Raw genomic sequence first — 26912 nt, 5'->3', positions numbered from 1 at the left:
CTTCTTCCTCTCCCACTCCCCCTGCTTGTGTTCCCTCTCTCGCTGGCTCTCTGTCAAATAAATAAATAAAATCTTTAAAAAAAAAAAAAAGAATGCGTCTGGTAAGTTAACGAAACACAGAGGGTATGTATTCTGTGACAGGAACCCCAAGGGCACTTCCGCTACCAGTGTCCCCCTCCGAGTCCTCTTGTCCCTCCGGCTGCTTGTGGGCCTGGGCCTTGCCAGGCTGGGGGTTCGGGTAGACAGAAGCTGTCCTTGTTCATTTCCGAACCCCAGCTCCCAGGCACAGCTCGCTGTTCGCGGGAATAGAGCAGAAGCAGGTCAACAGCCAGAACAAGGCAACAGGCAAGACGCTCTTTCTTCCCTAAAAGAGTAAGATAGGTCCTCGATATCAGACGAAAGACAGGACCGGGGCACCCCAGGGACGAGTCCTTCAAGGCAAACCGAGGTCCTCCTGAAGACAGAACCTTCTCCTCCCGCTGCTGCTTCTGCCCTGGGGACAAGGAGACTCTCACACCAGGAACTGGGGCGGGGGGCAAAGTGTCTGGGACACACAGGGGACCTGTTCCCCTTCCTCTGCCATGACGCTGGGATAACTTGTCTGTTTTCCCTTCTAGACGGGGTGCCTCACACAGAGACCGGGCTTCTCCATCTTTGTCCACGAAACTAAACAGCTGATGAAATTCAAAAGGCGTTAAACGACTATGTGCTTAGTTATTGAATAAATGAATGGATAAAGACCCATTTTTGTCCCATTTCCACACCCAGTCTTTTTTGCTGGGAACATCAGAATGAGTAATATTTTGGGCATTGTTTCAAAAATATTCATCGATCCTCCGGCATGTGCAGGGCACAGCTGTGGCCACGCTCATGACGTTCACTTGTTCTACCATAGCTGCAAGTGACATTTTATAAATCTACTCCATGCTATACGTATTTCGACTTGAGGGTTCTTGTGGGTTGTTTTGTTGTTGTTGTTGTTTTTCATTTTAGAAGAAAGTAGATTCCACTCCTGGATATACACCAAGGGAAATGAAAACATATGTCCACATGAAACTTGTTGAATATTCATGGCAGCATTATTCATAATATTCCCCAAATGGAAACAACCCATGTGTCCATACACAACGAATGAATACATATAATGCATACAATGGGGCGTATTCATACAATGGACTATTATTTGTCCCTAAAAAGGAATGAAGTACTGGTATACCCTGCAACATGGATGAACCTGGAAAATTCGCTACACGAAAGAGGCCAGTCACAAAAGATGATTCCATTTATACCATTTATGTCCAGACGAGAGAAATCTAGAAAGACAGAAAGGATATTCGTGGTTGCCTAGTGTTGGTGGGGAAGGGGGGATGGGGAGTGACTGCTAATGGGGAGGGGGGTTATTTTGGGGGTGATGGAAATGTTCTCAAGCTGATGGTGGTGACTACAAAGCTGTGAGCATACTGAAGACCCTTGTACCTTTTACGTGGCTGTAGTAAACTGTAGGTGAGTTCTATTTCAGTAAAGCTGTTATAAAAACAAAAAAAGAAAGGGGAAAATTTCCCCCTCTCAAGCACGCAAAGTGTCACGGAAATAGATTTCACAACCAAGCGGTCTGCTTCAGTTTATGAGCAGAATTTTTCTTTTCAACAGCCTTGAACTCGCTTTTCAAGGCAACTTTCCTCAAGGTTTGTGCTCAGAAGCCCCCCTGGCCACTGCCTGTCCCCAGGCGAGGCGAGCCTATTTGTGGCCCTCAGCCTGCTTCGTCCCATACACCCAGCTCCCACCCCCCAGCCCACACTCTCAGCTGCGGCCAGCTCCCAGATGCCAGAGCTGCCACCTGGGGCCCTGGCGACGCAAGGGCCCACAGTGTTGTGATGTGTTTGGGTAGGGAGCACATTTGGTGCCAGCGTTGCCAAGCTCCAAGGGTGACTAATTTCATCTGCATTTTTGGTTTCAGCTGTCTGGACTGTTCAGCTGGAGAACCTCAAACCTCTCGGCTGTTTTCGGAGAAGCTCACCTCCCCTTTGTGGAGGCATGGGATTCATTAAACCCATTCTCCTGCCCTTTCAGCCACCACTCCACATGTATGTGCCCAACAAATACTTATGGAGCACCTACTATTCTGGGGACACAACAGTGACAGCACAGTTCTTGCTCTAATGGAACAACACCACAATTTTTTTTTAAAGGAAAGAAAAAAAAAATCTAGGTAGTGGTAGAGGTGCTGTTGAGATCGATGAGCCGGTGTGAAGTGATTGTGAGTACTACTTTAAGTTGGGGGGGGGCGGGTAGCTGCTATGGGGAGGTGGCTGAGAAAGAGCCATTGTGTGAAGATTCAGAAAAAGAATGGTCTCAGCAGAGGAAATAGCATGTGCAAGGGCCCTGAGGCTGGACTAGCAATGAGAGCAAAGTGATCTCCACCTAATAGCCAGTGAGTGAAGAGATAAAATAGGTTGGAGCAGCCTAGGTTATGTAGGGCCTTCTCAGCCTTAGAGAAGAGTTTTCTTTCTCTTAAATGCAACCGGAAGCCATTGGAGGAGTTCATGAGACAGGAAGAGGATGTGGCTTACATTTTTTAAAGGTCACTCTGGCTGTTGCGGAGGATGGAGGGAATGGAAAGGTGGTAGGTATGGAGAAAGCCAGGACCAGGACAGCCTTCAGTGTCCTTAAGGGTCTGACTGCCTCTGTCCTCCACCTTTTCCACTGTCCCCAGGAGACCACAAAGTCACGGGCAAGAGATCCCCTCCCATTCTAGATCACTGGAGCGAACTTTTCAATACTTTTACTTTATTCAATACCTTTACTTTGCTAGTTTTACTTGAAATTTTCATTTAAATCAATTGTTATTTTTACTTAAAGAATATTTTTTTAAAGGAAATAATATCACAGCCAAAGGTCATGAGTTTGATATATGACTTACATTTCCCCCTTAATACACATTAACGTAAACACACAACTATTAAAGGGTTTTTTTTTTTTTTAAAAGATTTTATTTATTTATTTAACAGAGAGACAGCCAGTGAGAGAGGGAACACAGCGGGGGAGTGGGAGAGGAAGAAGCAGGCTCCCAGGGGAGGAGGGAGCCCTATGCTGGTCTCGATCCCAGGACTCCGGGATCACACTCTGAGCCGAAGGCAGACGCTTAACGACTGAGCCACCCAGATGCCCCAGCCACGCAGGTGCCCCTATTAAAGGTTTTTTTTTTTTTTTTAAGATTTTATTTATTTATTCGACAGAGATAGAGACAGCCAGCGAGAGAGGGAACACAAGCAGGGGGAGTGGGAGAGGAAGAAGCAGGCTCATAGCAGAGGAGCCTGATGTGGGGCTCGATCCCATAACGCCGGGATCATGCCCTGAGCCGAAGGCAGACGCTTAACCGCTGTGCCACCCAGGCGCCCCCCTATTAAAGGTTTTTAAATGAACAAGTGAATATAGTCTTAAGACAAAAGGTGAATAGTGAAATTATAAGAAAAACGTTTACCAGGAACCCGTTAATTTGATACACTAGTTATTTTTTTTTCTGATACACACTCAGATAAATACTCAGTCATTAAAAAAAAAAAAGCTAATCTAAGTACAAGTTCAAATCCCCTCATGCTGGTTTGAAAAACAGCAACATATAAGTTAGGGCTAGGTACTTTGGCTTTAACTAGGACCTGGCTATGCTACTTACTAGCTGTGTGGCCTTCAGCTGGTTACTTAACCTCTCTGGGCCTCAGTTTCCCCTTCAGTGAAGTGGGGCTAATAACTCATCGTCATGAAGCTGTTGTGAGAAGTATTTAGAACAGTGCCACACAGGACAGGCTCAACAAACACTCCCTAGTTTTACAAACCAAACAGACCTCAACTACATTCAGGCTTGCCTGCGCACTTCCTGTGTGCTGGGGCCTGTAGTAAGGGTTGAGAGCCCAGAGATAAATAAGAACAGTCTCTGCCCTTAGATTATTGATCATTTAGCTGAAGGGGAGACCAGCCTCCCTGTGAGCCCCGCCATCCGCAATGGGGGCACAAGAGGAGGCCCGTAAGGGGCAGGGGCGGACCAGAGGGAGGAGGGATTGGTGCTGTCCAGGGCAGTCACAGACAGCTTCCCGGAGAAGGTGCTGGGTAATGTGGGTTTTGATAAAAAGGAGTTTGCCACGTAGACAAAGAGAAATCACAACACTCCAGGCAGTGGGAACAGCCTAGGCAAAGGGATGAAGGCCTCAAATAGGCAACTGTTAGAGCATCAAGGGCGAGAGGGTGATTTGAAGGAGACACCCCAGGTGTTACCCTTGCTTCAAGCTTAGAAGTCACCTCAACCAACGGAGGGCAGTGAATGCTGACCCCTGCCTCTACTTTGTCGTGAGCCTGAAGAGGACCTAAAGAAGCCAGCAAAGAGCAGATGAAGAACAGAAAGAGCCCAGTCTCTGGCTGTGGGCTTGACGCTTTTTATCTGTGCAAACTGGGGCCATGGTCTCCCTCATCTGTGAAATGGGAATGAGGTCCCATTTCACAAGGGACCTTGGTGAGAGTTAAAAGAGACCATGTGAACAGATGGCTGGGCACAGGCCTGGCTCACAGGTGGTACTCACAGGTGGCTTCCTTATTCCTTATAAGGAATAAGCTCCCACTGCCCCCTGCCCCACCCCCCAAAGCAGTGTGTGGTGGGCTCTCCCAGCTGTCTGCATCCCCGGCCCATCCAGTTCCCAGACTAGCTGAACCAGCCCGTCCTTCCCCTGCCCCACCATGCCCCTATCCACACCCTGGGAGTTCCCAGGTTGACTGGCTGGTCCTGACCCTAGGAGGATGGGTCATGGCAAATGAGGTACATACACGTTGCTAAAGACAGCCGAGGGACCTGTGCGTCAGGGCTCAGCACACACAATCCCAACCAAGGACACCCTCGATGAATATTACCACAACCCTTTCCCTCCCCCAACATGCAGACAAGAGGCCCAGAGTGGAGGGGGGCTTGCCCACGGTCATTCAGTGAAGACCAGGATTTAAACCCAAGTCAGGGACTCCAGGGTCCCTTTTTGCCTACTGAATATATGTGTGTGTTTTAAATCCCTCCAAGGGCCCCCCACCTTCTCCCCACTTTCTCCCACACTCCCTACACCCAAGTCACAGGGAACCACTTGCAGTTCCAGATGCGCTTGCTTATTTCACACCTGGTTCCTTCTGCTGGCTATTCCCTTCCTCCACACTCACTCCCCCTACACCCCTCTTCCACCTGGCAAACTCCTACTCATCCTTCAGGACCCAGCCAGTTGCTTTCTTCTCTAAGAAGCTTTCCCTGATCCTCAGCCCAGCAGGGTCAGTCCAGTCTTCCTCCTTCAATCACAAAGTACCTCTAAATCACAATGACTGAAAGCCCCTGAAAACAGCTTCTTTCTCAACTTTGATATCGTCAGTATCTACTAATGATTTCTTAATGAACACATGAGAAAGAAAATTCATGAATTAGCTGAATTGCTGCTGGATGCTCTCACGGGCAGCAATTGTGTTTAGTGATTTTGTTGTTGTTGAGAGCAGAGCATGGGCTTCTCGGCACGTTGCCATGTGCACGCACTGCACGATGCCGGGGAGACCGAGCACATAGACTACCATGGGAATGATATCCTCTGGAGGTGGGCAACAGGCCAGCCTGACCCGTGGCCATTCCAAAACCATTTGCAGCCCATCAGATGGTAGAGCAGAAAGGGCACAGGCTCTGGAATCAGAATCACTGGGGTTCAAATCCCAGTTTCGCCTCTTACCCACTATGTGCTCCTGGGCAAGTGACTTAACCTCTTTAAGTTTCTGCAGTGAAATGGGAACCCTCCTCACAGGGCTGCCGTGAGAATGAAAGAGGCCAACGTGGAAATGCCTAACATGTAGTAGGTTCAGAATAACTGTTCGTTTTCTTCCTTGAATATCTGGAATTCTTGTTCCTCTCCTTTAACTTACAGGCTGCATAACCAGGCCAGGTTCCCAGACTGGGCTGCAAAACGTTTTTGTCCTTGTCCCAGAAGCCTGGGCCCTAGGACCAGGTCTGACATACATCTCACGGATGCCCTCGCCTACGTGCACTTGAAGACACACAAAGCATCATGGGTAGAAGCAAAAGGCTGGCGACGAGCTACATGCCCACCAGAGGAAGCAGATGAATGAATTACCTACATCTCCACGGTGGGGTACCCCACAGTCATAACAGAGGCAGCTCTCCACAAGGGAACAATATGCCATCTCCAAGGTAAAGTAAAGGCAAAAGAAAAGTATGGAACAGTTTGTTTAATTGACCAGCTGGGGGTCAGGATCTGACCCAGAACACGGAAAATGACATGAGACCAATTCTCAGTTCACTCAAGGGTGGTTCGTGACTGGTACCACACGGGATGCAGAGGAGAAAGGCTAATTCCTTACACACAATCATCCCGTGGGGCGTTAAGACCTAGTTCTCTCATGGAACCCCACTGGGAAAGGCTGGTCCGACCATCTCCGGAGGGACCCATGAGAAACTGATAGCAGTTTCTCAATTGGAGAATCCGGAAACTAGGGTTAGGTATGGAAAGAAGTCCCTTATCACAGATCAGATTCCTGGGTACTTTTGAATCTTTTGCCATGAACCTGGCCTAACCTGTTAAAATGAAAGCAGACTATTTTAAATAAGAATTTTTTAAAGCCGACATGTATGAATTAGTAATAATAAAAAACTTGCTGTTTGACCTTGGGCAAGGCTCCTGGAGACTCCATTTCCCCATCTTTAAAATGGAAAGACCATCCAGAGAAGACAACACAGAGCTCACATCCCAGCACCCACCACTAAGGTCCTGGCCTGCAGACCCCTGCTGGATTTCAGCTGGGCTGTCCTCAGAAGGGTGGGGCATCAATCACCACCTAGGGCCGCCCGGGTTTAGACACATGTTGGATGTCCCAGCTTGTTGGGACTGCAGCTTGTTGTTTACACTGTTTCCCAGGGAGCAAGATCACAGTAGCCCCTGGCTCAAGGGGTCTAATTTTAAACCCTGGATTCTGGGCAGACAAAAAGGGCAGATCCTGGCTACCTACAAGATGCGTGCACTAAAAACAGAGGACCCTGAGTGCAAAGGACAGAATAGAGAAAGCCATCTCTCCCTCCTTCCACAAACCACAGTGAGTGCCGATCCACTGGAGTACCCAGGGAGACGAGGCAGGCAGGTGTCAGTGCCCTGGGGCAGTTCCCACTTACCCAAAGAAGTCGGGAGTCTTAAAGTTGGCCCCAAGAATCCCATCTAGGAGCATTGTTCAAAGTAGATCACTAGCCCCAGCCAGGTAATTTGTAAGGCTCTATTAGAATTTCATAAATGGTTTTCATTTATGGGAGTTTTGGGGGTTGTTTTACAATTTCTTTAAATCAGAATCCTAAATAAGGTCTACACCTGGTGATTGTTTGCTGTGTCCCCAAATCTCCCTTATTCCTTTGATTCTCCCTCCATTTGTTTATTTACTTACTTACTGTTTCTCTCTCTTTTTTCAATTTATTTGTGGAAGAAACCAGCCGTTCATCTATATTTTCCAGCATCTGAAGTTGGCTGACTGCATCCTCGAGGTGCCATTTAACATGTTCCTCTGTCCCCTGTAGTTCCTGTAATTTGTTCAAATCTAGGGGCTTGATAAGATTCGGGTTTGAGTTTGGGGCAAGCCTACGTCATGGTTGATGCATGCTCTTCCGTCAGGAGGCTCATCCTGTCTTTTTGTGCTGCCCCCAAATCATCCATTTGGGGTTCACAATGTTGTGTCTCTAATTCTATCATTCCTTCTACACTTTTAAGCAGGCATAAATCCATAAATAGAAACTTCCCTGTATCGACCATTTGATTACCTTGAGGTACCATTTATTTAGGAAGGGTAAGATTAATTACAATTCTTTCCTTTTCTTTAGGAGCTTAAATCTCCTTGGTACAATAAATATGTACTTGCAGTATGAATAGGCACATTATTCTGAGCCTCTGTTCGCCACCTGTAAAATGCGGGTGCTGCTGAACTCATAGCCTTATTCTGGTATGCGCAGAGAGCTCAGTTCTTTTATCAAAGACTATGTCCACGCATGCTTTGTATGAACTGTAGAATCAGGGCACGCAGCGAGGGTTTTCAGTCTCTCCCCTGCCCCAGCCTCAGCCCAAAAGCACTGCTAGAAGATGGCAGAAGCCAGCAGGGAAAAGCAGTGCACACACCCACTTTGCCTCTGGTGGCCCCCTCTGCACCAGTTTCCTATGCAGTGAGGATGCTAGTGCCTCCCTCCCAGGGAGGTTCTGGGTATTAAACGAGAAGATGTGGTCATAGGCCTGACACCTTAGTAAACCCAGTAAGGGAGACTCTCCCTGATACACACACACACACACACGCGCGCGTGTGTGCACACACACATCACACACTCCCATACCACACACTCCCCCACACCCCACACATACCACACCCACCCAGACACGCCCCTCTACACCACATGCACACCCCACATATACCCACATACATATAGCAAACCCCCACCATATCCCAACCATACACACCCCACACACACCATACTCCCCACACATACCCCCCTTTCCCCACCATAAACCCCCACCCCACACAACACCCCACACACCCCCACATACCACACACACCACACATACACACACCCCACCACATACACACACACCCATTCACACACCACACATACCCACACACATATAGCAAACCCCTACCACACACACCCCACACACCATACTCCCCACACATACCCCCCAACACCCCACCATAACCCCCCACCCCACACAACACCCACCACACCCCCACATACCATACACACCCACACATATGCATATCCCAGCACTTACACACCCACCCATACACACACCCACATACACACTACACACCCATCTCATCAGATATACACACCACACACACACATACCCACATACACACCACACACACATCTCAACACATATACACACACCACACACACACCCCACCACATACATACCATACACACACCACACTCCACACACACATATTCTACCACATACACTCCCCCACACAAACCACACACACACCTCCCCCCAAACAAACCCCACCCTCCCACACACACAACCACCACACCCACACCACACACATATACACACACATCCCACCACATACACACACCATACACCCTCCTCCACACCTCACACACACCACAAACCCTACCACACACACACACCACATACCCCACCACACCCCCCTACACACACTTCCCCCCACACGCACCCACACCCCCCCACACCCCCTCCCCACACACACATCCCACCATATATGCACACCACACACACACGCACACGCACACCCGGGCACGGTCCCTCGGGTGGCCCTATTGTTCAGCCACTTCCCCAGCCAGGAGGGCGGCTGGGAACGCGGGCCGCCTGGCCCTTCCTGCTGGGCGCTGACGTGCGGCCTGCGGAAGGAACAGCGAGTCTCGGCGGGGCCAGCGCATTCCATTCGTGCCAGGCCGTGCACGCACGTCCGCACCTCCCGCGCCCCCTCCCACAGCCCCAGCCCTGTCGCCCGCACGCGGCGCTCACGCTCTGGACCTGCCGCGGGAGGGGTGATCTGGGAGCTGGGGACGGGATGGGGGACGGCAGGTCCCACGTGATCTCCCTGAACCCCGCCCCCAACCCCCCCACCCTGAGGGTGGGCTCACTCGCCCATTCTACAGCTGAGGAAAGTGGAGGCCGGAGGAGGAGCAGGGAGGCCATAGGGTGGAAGCGGGGCTGGGGACGCGCAGAACCCGGTTCTCTCTGGCTACACAGTGATGCTTCCCTCCCTCGCTGCCCGGCACGGGAGCCAGAGAGGGGGCCTCTAGTGATCAGGCGCCACGCTGTGCAGACTGCAAGAGGTTGGCCTCAGGACAACTTAGACCAGCAGATTTACACAGCCAGGTCTTGCCGTCCCAAAAGGGACAGCAGTGGAGAATGAAGCCAGTACTTCCTGACCACCTCGGAGCCCCAGGCCTCGTGCAGCGACACTTTCTCAGTTAACCCTCATGACGACCTGGCCAAGTAGGTATTATTTATTCCAGGTTAAGTGTCTGGCTAGAAAGTGAATGAACCCAGATTTTCCTGGGTCCAAAACCATCCTATTTCTGAGCAGCATAATGGGGGGGGGGGCTCTGGCCCCAGAACAGCAGAATTTAAAGCCTGGCTCCACCACTCAGCTAGCTGTTCTGCAATAGGCAGGTTGCTTTATCTCTCTGTGCCTCAGTTTCCTGTGTGTAAAATAGAGATGACAGTACTAATGGCATAGGATGATTATAAACAGTCTGGAAGACGATACATATAGTTCAATTCTTTTTTTTTTTTTTAAAGATTTTATTTATTTATTCGAAAGAGAGACAGTCAGCGAGAGAGGGAACACAAGCAGGGGGAGTGGGAGAGGAAGAAGCAGGCTCCTATTGGAGGATCCCGATGTGGGGCTCGATCCCATAACACCGGGATCACGCCCTGAGCCGAAGGCAGGTGCTTAACCGCTGTGCCACCCAGGCGCCCCCATATAGTTCAATTCTTATTCTTATTCATTTCACTTCTGGAACTAAAAGAGGTTGGAACGGAGCTTGGTTGACCAACTGTCCCAGTTTACCTGGGTCTGAAAGATGTCCCGAATGCCCTTTTGGTGCTAAAACTGGGACAGCCCAGGCAAACCAGGACAGATGGTTACCCATAATGACTCTGGCATTTTTAAAAGTCCATGCCACTGGCCAAAGGGCAGGAAGAAGGCGATTTCATGCTCTCAGTGCTGGTGAATTTTCCCAGAAGCCCTCGGGCCTCAAGCCCTTTGTCCTGGTCTCCCTACTCTGCCCTTGCATAGCCAAAGGGAAACCAGACGTTCTTAACATGAAAATTTTCCACATCCTTCAGGGCACGCTTCTACTGCCAGAAATAGGAAGATTTGGGAGTTAGCCCAGGCCACTAAAAATAGCTCCCAGGGCCCCCCTGGAAGGCCTGCACCATCTTGGCCCTGGGTGGCCTGCCACCCAATGAGCTGTCTGTACCAGTCAGCACCTTAAATGACCATGAGCTCCACTGGTCTGGCTGATCAAGTTCAGCAGACAGGGAAAAGGCTGGCTTCCACTTAGGCTGGCTGTTGGGCAGGACCACCCTGGCCTTCCACTCAGAGACGTCCCCTCCTCCATCCCATGGCATGTCCTTCCCCTCCATCTAGAAAAGACAGTACATCACATGTGTTCACACCTGAGCAATCACGCAAGGGCCTCAGCGGTGCTCACGCAAACAGGGACACACAGCTGCTCCCTCTGTTCCGACCTGCACCTGTGCACACGCAAAACAGCCACACACACACTCACACCAAGCATCTCATTTTCACTATGCAAATGTCTCCACATTCTTAAAGCAGTGTTTCCAAATCTTTAATACCTTTGCTTCGATTTCTCCACAACCCCTATCCCACCCCCAAGGAGATTTTTGTCAAACTTGTTTTTTGCTGGTGGTACACGGGGTTGAAAAAAAAAAAAAAAGGTTGAATATGCATTTTCAAACTATCTTCAAACTACCTTCTATTCCCAAGATTTCATGTCTGCCCCCTACCTGCTTCCCATCGAGTAGGTGAGAGCCCAAAGCCAATAGAGGAGGAGGACGCCTGGAGAGCATTTGTGGGGGCTCCAGACTCCTGCCCAGCCTCCCAGCCTGAGCCCCACACTCTGATTTAAGGTGGGAGCAGGGCAGAGAGGTGCTGTGTCCAGTGGGAGGGGCAGGGCTGAGGGGCCAGTACGCCCGGGGTCACTGCCATGTTCCAGAGCAGAAACACTGCCTGCGCTCCCCGGGCTGCTGCCTGAATCCCACCCTAGCCTGCAGGCCTACTTCCTGTGAGGGAAGCGGAAACGGGAGAAGGAGTGTGTTCCACCACCAGTACCCCAAGGAGTGGAGGCCATATCCCTGCCCCGGTGGAAAAGCAGAGAAAGGAGACCTGCCCGCCAGGGTCTGACAAAACCTGAACATCCATGAAGGGCATCAACTCACAGCCAGGCACCCTCGTTCGTTCATTCCCCCAAGTATTTCTTGAGCACCTACTATGTTCCAGGCCTGTGCTAGGGCTGGGCCTGCAACTACGAACAAGACTGATAAGGCCCCCGACCAACAGGTGCTTACAGTGCAGACAGGAAGCAACAGAAAACCGCTGTTACCCGACAACAGAAACTAGGACTGTGCCTGGTGCCTCTTTTGTTGCTTAATGAATGTTGGCCCCGTGGGAGCGGCCACGGCTAGCGGAGAGCAGCTATGAAGTCCAGGAACAACGCGCAAAGGTAGAGAAATGGAGGCAGGGCCTTTGTTAGGAAAGGTGTTCATGCAGGACCTCCAGAGAAGGGGAGGAAACCAGCCTCACAGAGAAGTGCATGCAGGAAGGTTCTCAGCGGAAGTATGACTTCCTGTATTAGTTAGAATTCATTTCGGGTGCAAGAAATGCCCAGCATAACAGTAGTTTAAACAACATGGGAATATAGAAATATAATTTTCTCTCATACGTAAAAGCTCACCAGATTCAAGAGAAAGAGGAGACAAGTCACAGTCTGGGAGAAAATATTTGCAGAAGACACATCTCATAAAGGACTGTTACCCAGAATTTACAAAAAACTTGATATTCAACAATAAGAAAACAAACTAGCCGATTTTTTTAAATTGCCAAAGATGTAAACAGACACTTCACCAAAGAAGATACAAGAATGGCAAATATGTCATCTGAGAATCACAAGTTGAAACCAGATACCACTACATGCCTATTAGAATGGCCAAAATCTGGGGTGCCTGGGTGGCTCAGTCAATTAAGTGTCTGCCTTCGGCTCTGGTCACGATCCCAGGACCCTGGGATCCAGCCCCGCATCAGGCTCCCTGCTGGGTGGGAAGCCTGCTTCTCCCTCTCCCTCTGTCACTCCCCCTGCTTGTGCACGCGCAAGTCAAATGCTCTCTCTGTCAAATAAATAAATAAAATCCAAAAAAAAAGAGAGTGGCCAATATCTAAAACACTGACACCAAATGCTGGTGAGGACGGAAGTGACAGGAACTCTCACTCATTGCTGGGGGAATGCAAGATGGTACTGCCACTTTGGAGGACAGTTCGTCATTTCTCACAGAAATAAACATGCTCTTACAATACAATCCAGTAATCAGGCTTGCTGTTATTTACCAAAGCTGAAAATGTATGTCCGCAAACACCTACACGTGGATGCTTATAGAAGCTTTATTCATAATAATTTTTAACATGTATGAATTACATGTATAATTATTTATTCATAATTGCCAAAATCTGGAAACAACCAAGATGTGTAGGTGAATGGGTGATCAACTATGGTACATCCAGACCAGGGAGTATATTATTCAGCACTAAAAAAGATGGGCTATCGAGCAACCAAAAAACATAGAGGAAACTGAAATGCATATTACTAAGTGAAAGAAACCAGTGTGAAAATGCTACATACTGTGTGATCATAAATGACATTCTGGAAAAGGTGGAACTTTGGAGACCGTAAAAAGATCAGTGTTTTCCAAGGGTTGGGGGGAGGGAGGGGTGAATAGGTAGAGCACAGAGGACTTTCAGGGCAGTGAAACTACTCTGTATGACACTATGATGATGGGTACATGTCGTCATTCATCTGTTCAAACCCATAGAACGTACCACACCAAGAGTGACCCCTAAGGTAAACCATGGATTTGGGGTGATAACGATATGCCACTGTAGGTTCATCGATTGTAACAAATGTCCCGCTTTGGTGGGGTATGTTGACAGTGGGAAAGGTTGTGCCTGAGCGGGGACAGGGGGTGTATGGGAACTCGCTGTGCTTTCTGCTCAGTTTTTCTGTGAACTTAAAGCTACTCTAAAAGCCATTTGCAATGACGCGGATGGAATTAGAGACTATTATGCTAAGCAAAATAAGTCAATCAGAGAAAGACGATTACCATATGATCTCACTCATATGTGGAATTTAAGAACCAAGGCAGAGGATCATAGGGGAAGAGAGGAAAAAGTTAAACACGACAAAACCAGAGAGAGAGAAAAACCATAAGAGACTTTTAATCTTAGGAAACAAACTGAGGGTTGCTGGATGGGAGGTGGGTGGGGGGATAGGGTAACTGGGTGATGGACATTGGGGAGGGTATGTGTTGTAATGAGCATTGGGTATTTTGTAAGACTGGTGAATCACAGACCTGTATCCCTGAAACAAATAATACGTTATACGTTAAATAATTGAATTTAAATTTTTTTAAAAAGGAAAAAAAACTCCTCTAAAAAATAAAATCTATTTAAGGAATTTTTCTTTTTTTTTTTTCTTTTTTTTTTTTTTTAATTTAAGGAATTTTTCTAAAACTACTGAGACATGGTGGGGGTGGATGGGTGAAATAGATAAAGGGGATTAAGAGTACATTGGGGCGCCTGGGTGGCAATGGGGCGCCTGGGTGGCACAGCGGTTAAGCGTCTGCCTTCTGCTCAGGGCGTGATCCCGGCGTTATGGGATCGAGCCCCACATCAGGTTCCTCCGCTATGAGCCTGTTTCTTCCTCTCCCACTCCCCCTGCTTGTGCTCCCTCTCTCGCTGGCTGTCTCTATCTCTGTCAAATAAATAAATAAAATCTTTAAAAAAAAAAAGAGTACATTTATCATGACGAGCACTGAGTGATGTATAGGACTACTGAATCATTACATTGTACACCTGAAACTAATATAGCATGGAGTATTCCTTAAAAAAAAAAACACACAACAATAAATGTAAGCATTTGTGGGTTGGGAAGAGATATGAGTATCAAGGAAAGGAAAAAAAACTGATGTACACAACAAGATAGATGAATCTTTTAAAATTATGCTGGGGTGCCTCGGTGACTCAGTCAGTTAAGCTGCTTTCAGCTCAGGTCATGATCCCGGGGTCCTGGGATGGAGCCCCACATTGGACTCCCTGCTCAGCGGGGGTCTGCTTCTCCCTCTGCCTCTCCCCCAGACTTGCGCTCTCTCTCTCATGCTCTCTGTCTCTCTCAAATAAATAAATTTTTAAAAAATCTTTTAAATTATACTAATTGAGGGGCACCTGGGTGGCTCAGTCGTTAAGCATCTGCCTTCGGCTCAGGGCGTGATCCCAGAGTCTTGGGATCGAGCCCCACATCAGGCTTCTCCACTGGGAGCCTGCTTCTTCCTCTCCCATTCCTCCTGCCTATGTTCCCTCTCTCACTGGCTGTCTCTCTCTCTAATAAATAAATAAAATCTTTTTTAAAAAATTATACTAATTGAAAGAAGCCAGACACAAGAGAAAGAATACTATATGATTCCATTTATGTGAAATTCGAGAAACCACAAATTTAATCTATGGTGACAAAAAGCATATCCCTAGCTGACTGACGTAGGGAGTAGGGATTGATTGGGAAGAGGCATGAGGGAATTTTTTGGTGGATATGATCTATATCTTGGATGTGTTGTCGGGCATAATTCATTCTACATACACTTGTCAAAATTCAAAAATACATAAAACTGTTTAAATTTGTCAAAGTCCATTAAACTTCAAACTTAAAATAGATGCATTTGTTGAGGTAAATTTTATATCAATAAAGTTAGTAAAGGGGGGGGAAGCCCACTAGAGCCAATGATAGTGCTCTGCTCCCTGAAGTTCTTGTTAAAAACACGAAGGGTCTGAGATGTCTTTCCTATTGGCAAACTAACAAGCGAGCCTACCATTGTTTCATAGAAGCTTGCGGAAGACACAGGACTCCTGGGTCAGAGGATTTTATTACAGCACAGCAGGCAGCATGAGGTTCATTTGGAGCCTACTTAAAAAAAAAAAAAAAATATATATATATATATATATGTATATATGAAGCAAAATGCCCACCACAGGAGGCACAAGGCTCTGGTCCATTTTGTATAAGAGGGGGACAAGGGCAGGGCCTCTCATGAGGGCTCTTCGGAATTTACTTCCAGGGCAAGTAGGTCAGGCTTGGGCCAAGTCTGGGGCCTTTCTTCCTTCCGTAAAATCTACCGAATATTAAATTGGCTTCAGACCATTCTTCATCACCCTGAGGACACGTGTCCTTTCTGTGCTATGTCCTCTGGCTTCTAGGGCTCAAGGACCACCCCCTGCAGAAAGCCTGTCCTCCTTGTTCTCCCCTCTACCTGCTCCCGTCCCCCAGCTCCATATCTCCCTGCCCTCTGTCCTGTCCCCACGTCACCACCTCCCTGTCAGACCACTGCACTAAAATCCTGGGTCAACGCATCAATCCCTGCCACTTGCCAGGAGACCCCAAGTTCAGGGACCATAGCCTCTCCATTCTTGTGCATCCAGTGCCTGGTACAGGGCCTGGCAGGAGTTGGCTCAGCAGGGGCTAGTTTCATGACTGGACTGTGGTCTGGAACATCTATATCAAACAGGACCATCTGCCTTAGCCTCCCTAGATTCACAATAGACATCAAAGCCCAACCCAGCTGCCACTGACAACCCCCCACTTGCCACCGCCTTCAGACTCCACGGGCTAGAAATACCCTAGAACGAAGTCCCTCAAGACCCCCAGATATCTCTTTATTTATACAACCATTCACTTCCCCAACTATATGCCAAGCCTCGCATTGGAAGCTGGGGGCATAGAAATGAAAAGGGCATGATCCCATCCTCAATGGTTCAGACAGATGCCCTTCTCCTGCCTCCCTCTCTCTCTCCTCCCCCGCTCTTTGCCTCCCTTCCTCTTTTCCTTCCATATGTATTTATGGAGCCACAGGCATCCATCCTCAGAGCGTGGTGAGTGCCAGGAAGGTGCTGCTGAGAGCTCTGCGGGGAGAATCCCCGGTGGTCACCAGAGACCTTGCCGAAGGACATTTCCAGGAGATTCTGTATGGATATCTAATTCTTCTATTAGATGAGAAGCTGTGAGTCATAAGCCCCAAGCAGCCCTACAGACTTCCCCATGAATCACCCACTGCCCCATTCTCCTCATTAGAGACACACGCCATGGGGAATTCTCCTTCAGACAGGAGGGAGGAAATGTGGAGGGAAGTGGTGGGAGGATGGGCTTCAGAGTAGAGTCCCTGAACAGGTTTTCCCACCAGCATCCCTTCTAGAATCACACCCCTGATCCCAAGAATGGAGCCCCAGGATAGCAGGTCTTCGATAGCAGCCCCTCATGCTGCTTCCTGCTTTCAAAGGGCTTGTATACACTTTATTTCATTTGCACACCACCGTGTGTTACTGGAAAGTCTCCAAGGGAAATTGCTTCATGTGGAAGGGAAAGAAGTTGGTTGAACAGAAAAGAATCACTTCCCTCTCGTGTGGGGGCAGGACCCACCCACAAAGGAGAGGAATTGTCCAGAGCGTTCAGAGGTCCTTCATGTATTCGACAAATTTACTGCGTACACACCACATGCCAGGAACTGTTCTAAGAGCAGGAGATCCCACAGTGAACAAGACAGACAAAGTCCCTGTCCCCGAGCCTTTACATTCTAATGAGGAGCTAGACCATACCCACATAAATAAAGATTAAAGGGCGATAAGTCTATGTGGGGAAATAAAGCACAGAAAGGGGTATGGGAGGCCAGGGCTGGGGCAGGGTGGTCAGGGAATGGCCCCCTGATGAGATGACTTTTGGACAGAGAGCAAAAGGAAGAAAGGAGCTGGCCCTGCTGAGATCTGAAGAAACGGCAGGCAGTCCCGGCGGAGGCAGCAGCAGGGGTCTCTGAAGCCGGGATGAGCTGCGTCCATGCTAGAAAGAGCAATGAGGCCAGCTTGGCAGGAGGAGGTGAGCGGAGGGAAGGGGGCGGGAGATGTGGTCAGAGACCTATCAGCAAGACAAGCCACGTCCGCTCTTTTAGCCTTTGTAAGGACTTGGCCTTTGAGTACGAGTGAGATGGCTGAACCACGAGAGAGCTCAGAGTAGAGGAGGAAAATGACCTGATGTGTTAGACATTTCATTCTGGGTTTTTAAAAGTCTACCTACCTCCCCTCCAGTCATGGCCGATCACATCATCCAGAGCCGCCCTACTGCCGAGGACTAGGAAAGCGGGACAGAATATTTCTAAATACTTAAGTTTGAAGATATTCAAGCACAAAAGGACAACAGGGAATTGTGGGATCAAGATCCGGAAAAGGAAAACCCAGAGGGATAAGTGCAGCATTTAGGGCCTCTTCTCCCCCGAGATTATCTGCCAATTCTGAAACAGGGGGCTGAAAGGCTCAAAACTTGAGCAGAGCTTCTAAAACACCCATGAGTCTCATAGGACAGATAATGGAGCTCAGGGGACACCGAGGGGGACCTGGTACCACCCCAAGCTTGTTTGTGCATTACCCAGAAAAAGTAATCAAGACTGGGGGTCAGGTAAATCCCCCAAGATTTTAGTTGAAATCCCTAAAAGGATACACCCTTGGAATAAGAATGAAGCAGTTATCACTGGGTCTAAAACCCAGCTTCGGGTCCTCTCAAACCATCTCAGTCCCTGGTTGCTTTAAGGCGATGTGGGATTCCTTGGCCCTCGCCACCTTCAACAAAGTAAACCCTTCTGGCATCTGGCTGGCTCAGTGGGTAGAGCATGCGACCCTCGATCTCGGGGTTGTAAATTTGAGCCCCATGTTGGGTGTAGAGATTACTTAAAAATAAAATCTTCAGGGGCGCCTGGGTGGCACAGCGGTTAAGCGTCTGCCTTCAGCTCAAAGCATGATCCCGGTGTTGTGGGATCGAGCCCCACATCAGGCTCCTCCGCTATGAGCCTGCTTCTCCCTCTCCCACTCCCCTGCTTGTGTTCCCTCTCTCGCTGGCTGTCTCTCTGTCAAATAAATAAGATCTTTACAAAAAAAAAAAAAAAAACTTCAAAAACGAAAAAAAGGTAAACCTTCTTGAGAAAAGGAAGACACCACCCAAGCCTCAGACAGTCTCCTAAATTTTTCATGTGCGGTGTCCGAACTTTACTCAAAAATAACGAGGCGTCTAAGGGAAATAAACATGATGATCGTGAGAATGACCATTAAAGTGGCTACCATTTACTGTTGGCTGTGTGTCAGGTACTCTCCAAAACATTTTCGCCACATCGTGTCATTTCACCTTGATAACCCATGTGCAGCAAATACCTCCACTGCTCTCTTTTAGAGAGGTCAGAACTAAGGCTTTGAGGGAAGGGATCCACCTAAGCCCGTACGGACAGTTGTCTATCAGTTTCACCCCAAGCATTATTTTTACCATCGACTGAGCACTTTCTAGGGGATAAGTAACTGTTACTCACCCTTGTATTCAGAAGACATATATAGGAAGTAACTGTGGCGCGCAAGCCCCGGGCAAAGACCCAGGAGCCCAGAGTCACATAAGGGAGGACCCTTACCTCGGGACGCTGACAAAGACGGCTCGCAGCTCTCATACACCCACAGCCGACGGGCGGGAGCCAGGCGGCAGTTGTTGTTTGGTCCATACAAAGTCTCTGAAAAAAGGAGATTTCACATAAAAATATAAATTCCTGTCTTTTAAAAACAGTAAGGTCTATGGGCACCTGGGTGGTTCAGTCAGTGAAGTGTTTGCCTTCCGCTCTGGTCATGATCCCGGGGTTCTGGGATCGAGCCCCATGTTGGGCTCCTTGCTCATCCGGGAGTCTGCTTTTCCCTCTGCCCCTCCCCCCGCTTGTGCACACATTCTCTCTCTCCCTCTCTCAATCTCTCTCTCAAAAATAAATAAATAAACTTAAAAAAAAAAATAGTAAGGTCTAGCAACACAGGGCCTACGTTTCCACCTCAATTGACAGCTTCCGTGTAGGACAGAGCTTGAACTTCCTAGGTCACCACAGTTCCCAGTAGCCCAATTCTCAATTACATGACCTGCCTGGCCCAGGGGGCAGTTGGATGATGACGCTTAGTGACAGCAGTAGGATGAAGCTTTATGTTCCCAGGACGCTGGTGACAGATGAGGAAGTCTTAAAGGTCAAAGAAGGCTTCACAGATTTGGTGTTATTTTGAGCAAGGGGACATCATTCAAGCAAAGATGCCTTCTGGGCCATCAGAGCTTCGTTTGGGGACGGCCTTTACTTGGAGACCACCAACCGTAACCCACTGACTGTGGCAAGGGAGGCCCTTCCTGGGCCTCAGTTTCCATCTGTAAGAAGCACCTGAAGTGACTTTCATGTATTCTCCTTTCCCATCCAACTCTTAGCTCTAAGCCCCCTCCTTATCCAAGCCTGGGAATGCTCTGGAACCACTGGGATTCATTTGGGCTGGCTCAGGGAGACACAGGGAGGAGGAAATAGACACTTTCTGGGAAGGGGCAGCAAGGGGTCCCAGACCTCTGGAAGACAGAGATGTGATGGAGATGGGACTGGTCCCTGTGGGAATGGGTCCCGATTCAGTCTCCCGCACAGTATCACCTATTCCCAGAAGGCAGTAGGATGGGGCAGGACAGCCCACTGCTCCCTGTCTCCCTTCACCAGAACACTCTGGGGAGTGGCACTACTGCTCGAGTGACGGAATGGGGACCAGCTGAGTCACAAGAGGAGAATGAGCCTTTCTCAAGCCTCTGTGATGTGGCCAGAGGTGACTGCCTTTCATTTAATCCACCTTTCATTTAATCCTTAAAGAGCCTTCGAAGGCCAGTGGTTATTGACCCATATTACAGATGGGGAAACTCAGGTTTAAAGTTTGGTAACTTACCCACAATAAGTCACACAGCTAATAAGTGGCAGAAGCAGTACTTGAACTCAGGTCTAACTGACTCCGAGGCACTGGTTCTATCTCGTGGTCCACGAAGATATCCCCCCCCCCGGCAAACCTCAAGTCTTTGCAGCCCTCCTGGCAGGGAACTCTCTTCCCAGCTCACCTCTGAAATACACAAGCCCGTTGTAGTTCTCAGGTCTTCACCCCTCCCTGATCACCAAAATCTAAAGGAGGTTCCCCCTTTATCATTCCACCTTCACAGCCTTCCTCTTCATCTTATTTCTTAATTATCTTATTTATATTTTGCACTCTTCCCCTCCCCCCCCCCAATTATTAGCTACTGGAGAGTAGGAACCTTGTCTTGCACCAAAGTCTCCCTGGGCCTAGGGTGTCAGTAAAGATTTGTTGAATGAATGAATGAATGAATGAATGAGTGGACCTGCTGCTTAGCTTAAAAAGCCACAGCCAAGAAAAAGGTGCATTTAAGGTATTTTCCTTAGCAGAGCAGTTTTTCCTGCTTGGTGCTATCACCGTGTGCACCCTTTGTTTTCCAGAGAAGAAGCTACCTCTGAGCTGATAAAAGGGGGGAGAGGCTCCTTGGGCCCCAGAGGCTGTTCTCCTGAGAGCCCCCCAAAAAGTCCCCAGAGGTGGGCAGCCCTCCCACCTGCTCCCCAGAAGGCAACCTGCGGAGGAAAACATCCCGGGGTGACCTGGCTCCACCGGGCCGGGCTTGCGAGGTGTGGGAAACCGGAGCCCGGCCGGCGCTGGGCGGGGCTCCCCCCGCGTGGCCGGGGCTTTGTTTGCCTCTGTGTATGGCAACCAGAAACCACCGCAGCCAGCAGTTCGCAGAGCCAGGCTCCCGCGCCCCGCCCCCCCCTTTATTTTAATCTCCTAAACTGATTTGTCAGCAGCAGGAAGTGACATGACAGCTTTCCTCACAAAAGGGAAACTCCTCCGCGTTACCATGGGGATGGAGGCCACTGTATGATCACAGATTTATATAATCTTAAAGGTGTACGCACCATGATGTCATCCTGGATGGGCAGCGGAGGGAGGGAAATGGACTCCGGAGGCTGCGAGACCGAGGCAAATTAGCTACGATTTGCAAAATTCCAAGGAAAGGAGAGGATGCGGTGGAAGCATTTGGGGTTGGCACTATCCTAATAGAAACCACAGAAAAGCATAAAGTATGCATTCACCTTCTAAGTCTGGGAGGAATCTTATCCATTTGATCCAGGGCAAATTGGTCATTTTAGGGGTGGGAAAACTGACACCAGAAAACTGCTATAGTTGGTAGCAATGGGGAATGGGATCTTCATGTACCTCCAGGGCCCCTACCTGCCAGGCACTTGACATTCATGAGCCTATTTCTTTCTTACACGTGAAGCGGGTTATATTATCCCATTTCACAAGGAAGGGAGCTGAGGCCCAAAATGATAAATAGCTTTTCCACCCCCAAAATTATGTGGTAAAACCATGCTGATGTCTGGTTGGCTACAACATTCACCCTTTCCCCACTCCCTCAAGCTGTCTTTTGGACCAAACTAGGACTTCGGTTCCCAGTCTTCTTTCGGGCCCAGGTTCCAATCTCTGCAATGTTGTTTACTTGCTGTATGAACTTGGACATGTCATTTCCTCTCTCTGAGCTTCAGTTTCTTCTTCTGTAAAATGGGTGCTGCTGCTAAAGGTTTAATGTGAAGGTGCATAAAGCAGTTAGCACAGTGGCTGGCCCACGGCGCTAGCTCTAAAATTGAGAGCTATTATAACCACGTTGCAAGTATTAAATGATGGACTTGCCTCTATTTCAATCTCCCCTTGAGAAACATTTTAATAGTTTGAACATCTTTCTCCTCATCATGAGGTGGTTTTTTTTTCCCCCCTAAGAAAAGCAGTCTCAGGCCCAAAGTGACATGCTCCAGAGAGCCCAAAGACCAGGAATCAGATATGTGGAGAAAGAGGGTTATCACCCCTGCTCTCCTGAGCTTGCACTGGGAGAAGTGAGTGAATTGTTTTCACTGGCGGCTCCCTTAGGCAGCCGCTGTATTTTTCCACTGCATGGATCACACTGGAGATTAGTTTTGGTTCAGCCAGTGCCTGCCAAGCAGAAAGTGATGGCCTGAGCCCACGGGGAAGTCAGCCACGGCATCTGCCACGGACTTGAAGTTGCTGGTATGTTTCCACGAAAGGAGATATTCGCCATAGTAAATTTCTAGGGTTTGATAAAAACACTGGGTACGGTTTGTTTTGAAAGGCGTGAACACACTTGCAATTGAAAGCCCAGCCAAGGAAATGAGCTTGCCAGCTCAGGGTAAGTTCTTAGAACACAGGGATCTTTCAGCCCTTGAGAGTCAAGTGGCAGATGGTGAACCAGTGGGGAAAGGTCAAGGACAGTGATTGTGTGTCAAGGCCTTAAATGACCTGGTGGGACCAGGACCACTGTTTAGGGCACTTTTGGAGAAGTAAAAGACTTCCTTTTCTGCTTCCTTCATCATTTTGTTCAGAAACAAGTTGAGGGGGAAGAACCAGAGCTAAGGGGCCAGTAACCCAAGAGCTTCACTGTTATTTAATTCAACATTATAGACTGGATTATGGGTTGGTAGTCAATTACACCTTCTCTTGTTTTGGCCTGTTCGGCAGGAGTAAAAGTCCAGAATCTTGCCCTAAAGCAAATCAGGTTTGATCGCTTATCTTTAACAAAATTATGAAATCAGACCAGCAAGTGACCTGGAGGCAGCCACCAAAAATTCTGTATATTATATATATATAATATATATATTATATATATAATATTCTGTATATTATGTATATATAATATTCTCTATATACATCCATATCTATCTATATATTATATATATAATATTCTGTATATTATATATAATTCTCTATATACATCCATATCTATCATCTATCATCTATCTATATATTATATATATAATATTCTGTATATTATATATATAATTCTCTATATACATCCATATCTATCTATATATTATATATATAATATTCTGTATATTATATATATAAAATTCTCTATATACATCCATATCTATCATCTATCTATGTTATATATATAATATTCTGTATATTATATATATATAATTCTCTATATACATCCATATCTATCTATCATCTATCTATGCTAGCCTGGATGTATTCCAAAGCTTTAATGGTCAGGTTGGGGATGGGAACTTCAGGTGATTTGTCTGTGTTGTATTTGCTCATAGCACTTCGTATTCTTTTCATAAAAATAAAGGTCTTTTCAAAGGCAAAAAAAAAAAAAAAAACACGTGAGAGAAGCAAGAGATAAAGTGCAAGCCACACAGAATTAGGGAACAAAACAGATGTAGGGCCCAATTCCCCCCACTGCCACTTAGCTACACTGGGTCTCAGCATCTTTATCTGCAAAAGGGTCCTGCTGCGTTGTTTGGGGGGCGGGGCAGCACACACTACCTTACATATAGCAGGAACACGTTTATGTCAGGTCTTTTGGAAAGCCATCATCCTCATAACTCCAGCACAGTTCAGAAAAAAAGGTGGCTTTTTATATTGTCCTGGGTAAAGTATTAAATAAAAAAGGCAACCCAAGCATAATGCTCGTTCCTTTTTGGCTCTGGGCACACTTGGGCTCCCCGTGTAACATGGTAGGAATACGTGGGTGGACACCTGGATCCGATGAGGGGCAGTACCTGGTTTTCCATGATAGATCACTTTTCTACCTCCCTTGTAACCCAGCCATCTTGGATGGGAAGGGCCGCCAAGTAGTGGAAGACCAGATCCCAAGACACATCTGCGACGCCCTTGTCCAGATTCTGGTTCACTCATGGGAGAGGGATTAGTTGGGGCTGCCCAAGAAACAAAGCATTGAGATTTCAATAGAAATGCCATAATTTATTCTGTTGTATAAAAAAAGTCATCCTTATGTAACAAAATGTCTTCTTAAAAGAAGAAATATATTATTTCAGTTCATAAATAATCAAACATACAACTGCTGGCAACTAAAAAAAAAAACCCAACACTGGTGCTTTCCATCAGTGCTGAACACAAACCTGCTTAGGATATATTTACAGGGTATTACAGTACTCAAACACAAAAATTGAGGTATTTGGTTCTTCTAGGAGTAGACACTGACATTTGTGAAGGCAGACCACCTCCACAAAAATAAATAAGGTATATTCTCATAGGTATGTGTCGTCAGGAATGATAATACTGGTAGGTATGTCAAGCATGAAGAGTTCCTACAAAAAACAGGAGCAAGCAAAAAGAAACCGGCTCATACACGGAGTCCTTTCTCTTCTGCCCCTTTGTGTCAGAGGGACTTGATGTACCCACTATACATATTGGTCCCGAATGTGCTGAGTTCAGCAAACATCTTGATGCTACATCATCACTATGACTGCTTAGGAACCCAGTGGAACTCGGGGTGAAATTAAATAAATAAGGACCAGCCCTCACAAGCACCCTCCCCAGAGTTATTGCATTTCTCCTCAAGGAGCCTAGAGTCCCAGTGGGCTGCGGAGATCACCTCCCGTGGCCTTTCAGCAGCTGGGAGAGGTCGTGATGGGGCTCTGAAGGTAGCTCAATGCACTGTTCGTGGAGTGGACGGGGATGGAGACAGGGAAGTTGAAGACGGTGGTGGTGGAGGTGCCGCGGTCCAGCACAGCCATGGCAGGGCTCCCGGCCTCCGCTGAGCAGTGTGGGGCCAGGACCTGGGACTCAAACTGCAGCAGCTGGCCCATGAAGCTGAAGTTGGGGGAAATGATGCTTCTCCTCTGCTTCACAAACTCAAAGGCCTCATCCAGCTTGACTCGGTTAGTCCTCATGAGGTAAGCGAGGCAGATGGTCGCTGACCGGGAAATGCCTGCCTGGCAGTGGACAAACACCCTTCCTCCAGCATTCTTGATGGAGTCTGGAAAACAAAGGGTGGCTGTTACTAGAGAGCTCAGGGGAACAACCCCAACACCAGGCAGAGGGCGCCTAAGAAACCTGTGTGTCCTATCCAGAGAATGGCAACATCACCTATGCCATCACACAGTGCTCTGTGGAGGCGACGTGGGCATTGTGCAAAGAACAGCAAGGGATTTAAACCAAGACCAGGTATCTCCACAAAGCAGACTGATCCTGGATGGGTTAAGTCAATTCAACTTTCTGAGCCTCCCTTTGCTAATCTGTTGAATGGGACATCAAATCCCTAATTTTGCTGGGATGTTGCCCACACCAGACTGCTATTTCATGTATGGAGAAAGGCTGAGACGAATGTCATTCAAGTCCTTGCCACAGAGTTGGGCTCGGTGACTAAAAGGGGGGGAGCAAGGCCGAAGTCCCAGGCATCTGTCCATTTACCTATGAAGTCAATAGCCTCGTTGAACCAGGAGCTGATGTCCGCCTTGTGGTTGTCCTCCACAGGGATGCTCTTGTACTGGTAGTGACCCTCAAAATGGTTGGGACAATTGGCCGAGACGTTGATCAAGGCAGTGATGCCCAAGGCGTCCAGCATGTCTTTGCGGGAAGCATGATAGGCACTGCCCAGGTACAGAAAGGGCAGGATCTCCACTGGGCCACCCTGAAATCCAGAAATATCCAACACTTGTCAAGCTTTGCTCAGAGTCAATGCCGATGCCCACACCCACAAAAACTCCCTGCTGGAAAAGTCAGTTGCAGATACTGGTGCATTTAGCACTGTTGTCAGAGTTTAAATAAATAGGGGACTAAACCCATTTGCCTCAAGTTCATTTCTGTAGTGCCAGCAATTAGACTCCATTCCATCAGACCACTTAACGGTGGGATAAACAGCTCTCTGTGTCCCCTCCCTTATAAACTCGCAGGTTACTGTGGATATTCTCACTAGTACTGCTCTCCCAGGCCTTTGCCAGCTGTTCCTCCCCTCACCTCCTCTATCACAGGCGCCTACTAACCTGATCATAGAGTGGGGTGCTGCAAGAACTGCACCCTGATTCGGCGCTGTCAGGGACGCTAGTACTCAGGGGAAGGCTGAGCCCCATGGGGGTCGACTGTTTGCTGCACAGCTCCGGGCAGGAAGCTGAAAAAGCTTCATATCCTCCTGGGAAGACAAAGAGACATATTTGTTTCCATTAGTACCGTCGGGGATAGGACACCTTCATCCAACCCCCGCACCCACCAGGGCTGAAGTTTACCCCGGAGAGGCCCGGCAAGTGTTCTTAAAGCCAAACAAAGCCAACGACAAGTCCCCAGAATAGGGCTCGGGCGCCCACGCGCTCCAGGTCGGGCAGCCCGAAGGGGCGGAGGGCCAGGGGTCCCGCGGCCAGGCGGCGGGGGGCGCG

General features: G+C 48.2%; 1 protein-coding gene and 1 long non-coding RNA gene across 3 annotated transcripts in view; both read right to left on the bottom strand.

The window, feature by feature from the left end:
- On the bottom strand, positions 1–21528 carry LOC103664492. 2 transcript variants are annotated; one of them, XR_569045.2, is made up of 6 exons: positions 21297–21528; positions 20611–20778; positions 19299–19394; positions 17927–17980; positions 15678–15772; positions 1–1012 (listed from the first exon to the last, which is right to left on the bottom strand). It is a non-coding gene; the product is annotated as an uncharacterized LOC103664492 (long non-coding RNA). The 2 variants fall into 2 exon arrangements; XR_005834825.1 differs by lacking the exon at positions 17927–17980 and having other exon boundaries at positions 15678–15769.
- A 2958-nt stretch (positions 21529–24486) lies between these two features.
- Positions 24487–26912, bottom strand: part of DUSP1 (dual specificity phosphatase 1) — a 3080-nt gene continuing 654 nt past the window's right edge. The window contains exons 2-4 of the mRNA XM_040630287.1: positions 26526–26671; positions 25954–26173; positions 24487–25519 (exon numbers count right to left, since the gene is read on the bottom strand). Coding sequence (XP_040486221.1) covers positions 25149–25519; positions 25954–26173; positions 26526–26671 — 737 coding nt within the window. The 3' untranslated portion in view covers positions 24487–25148. The remainder of the gene's footprint in view (positions 25520–25953; positions 26174–26525; positions 26672–26912) is intronic.

This window comes from Ursus maritimus, unplaced genomic scaffold (assembly GCF_017311325.1).
Source record: "Ursus maritimus isolate PB19 unplaced genomic scaffold, ASM1731132v1 scaffold_15, whole genome shotgun sequence".
Taxonomy (NCBI): Eukaryota; Metazoa; Chordata; class Mammalia; order Carnivora; family Ursidae; genus Ursus; species Ursus maritimus.
The sequence above is the reverse complement of the archived record's forward strand: the minus strand, read 5'-3'. Positions and strand labels throughout refer to the sequence as shown.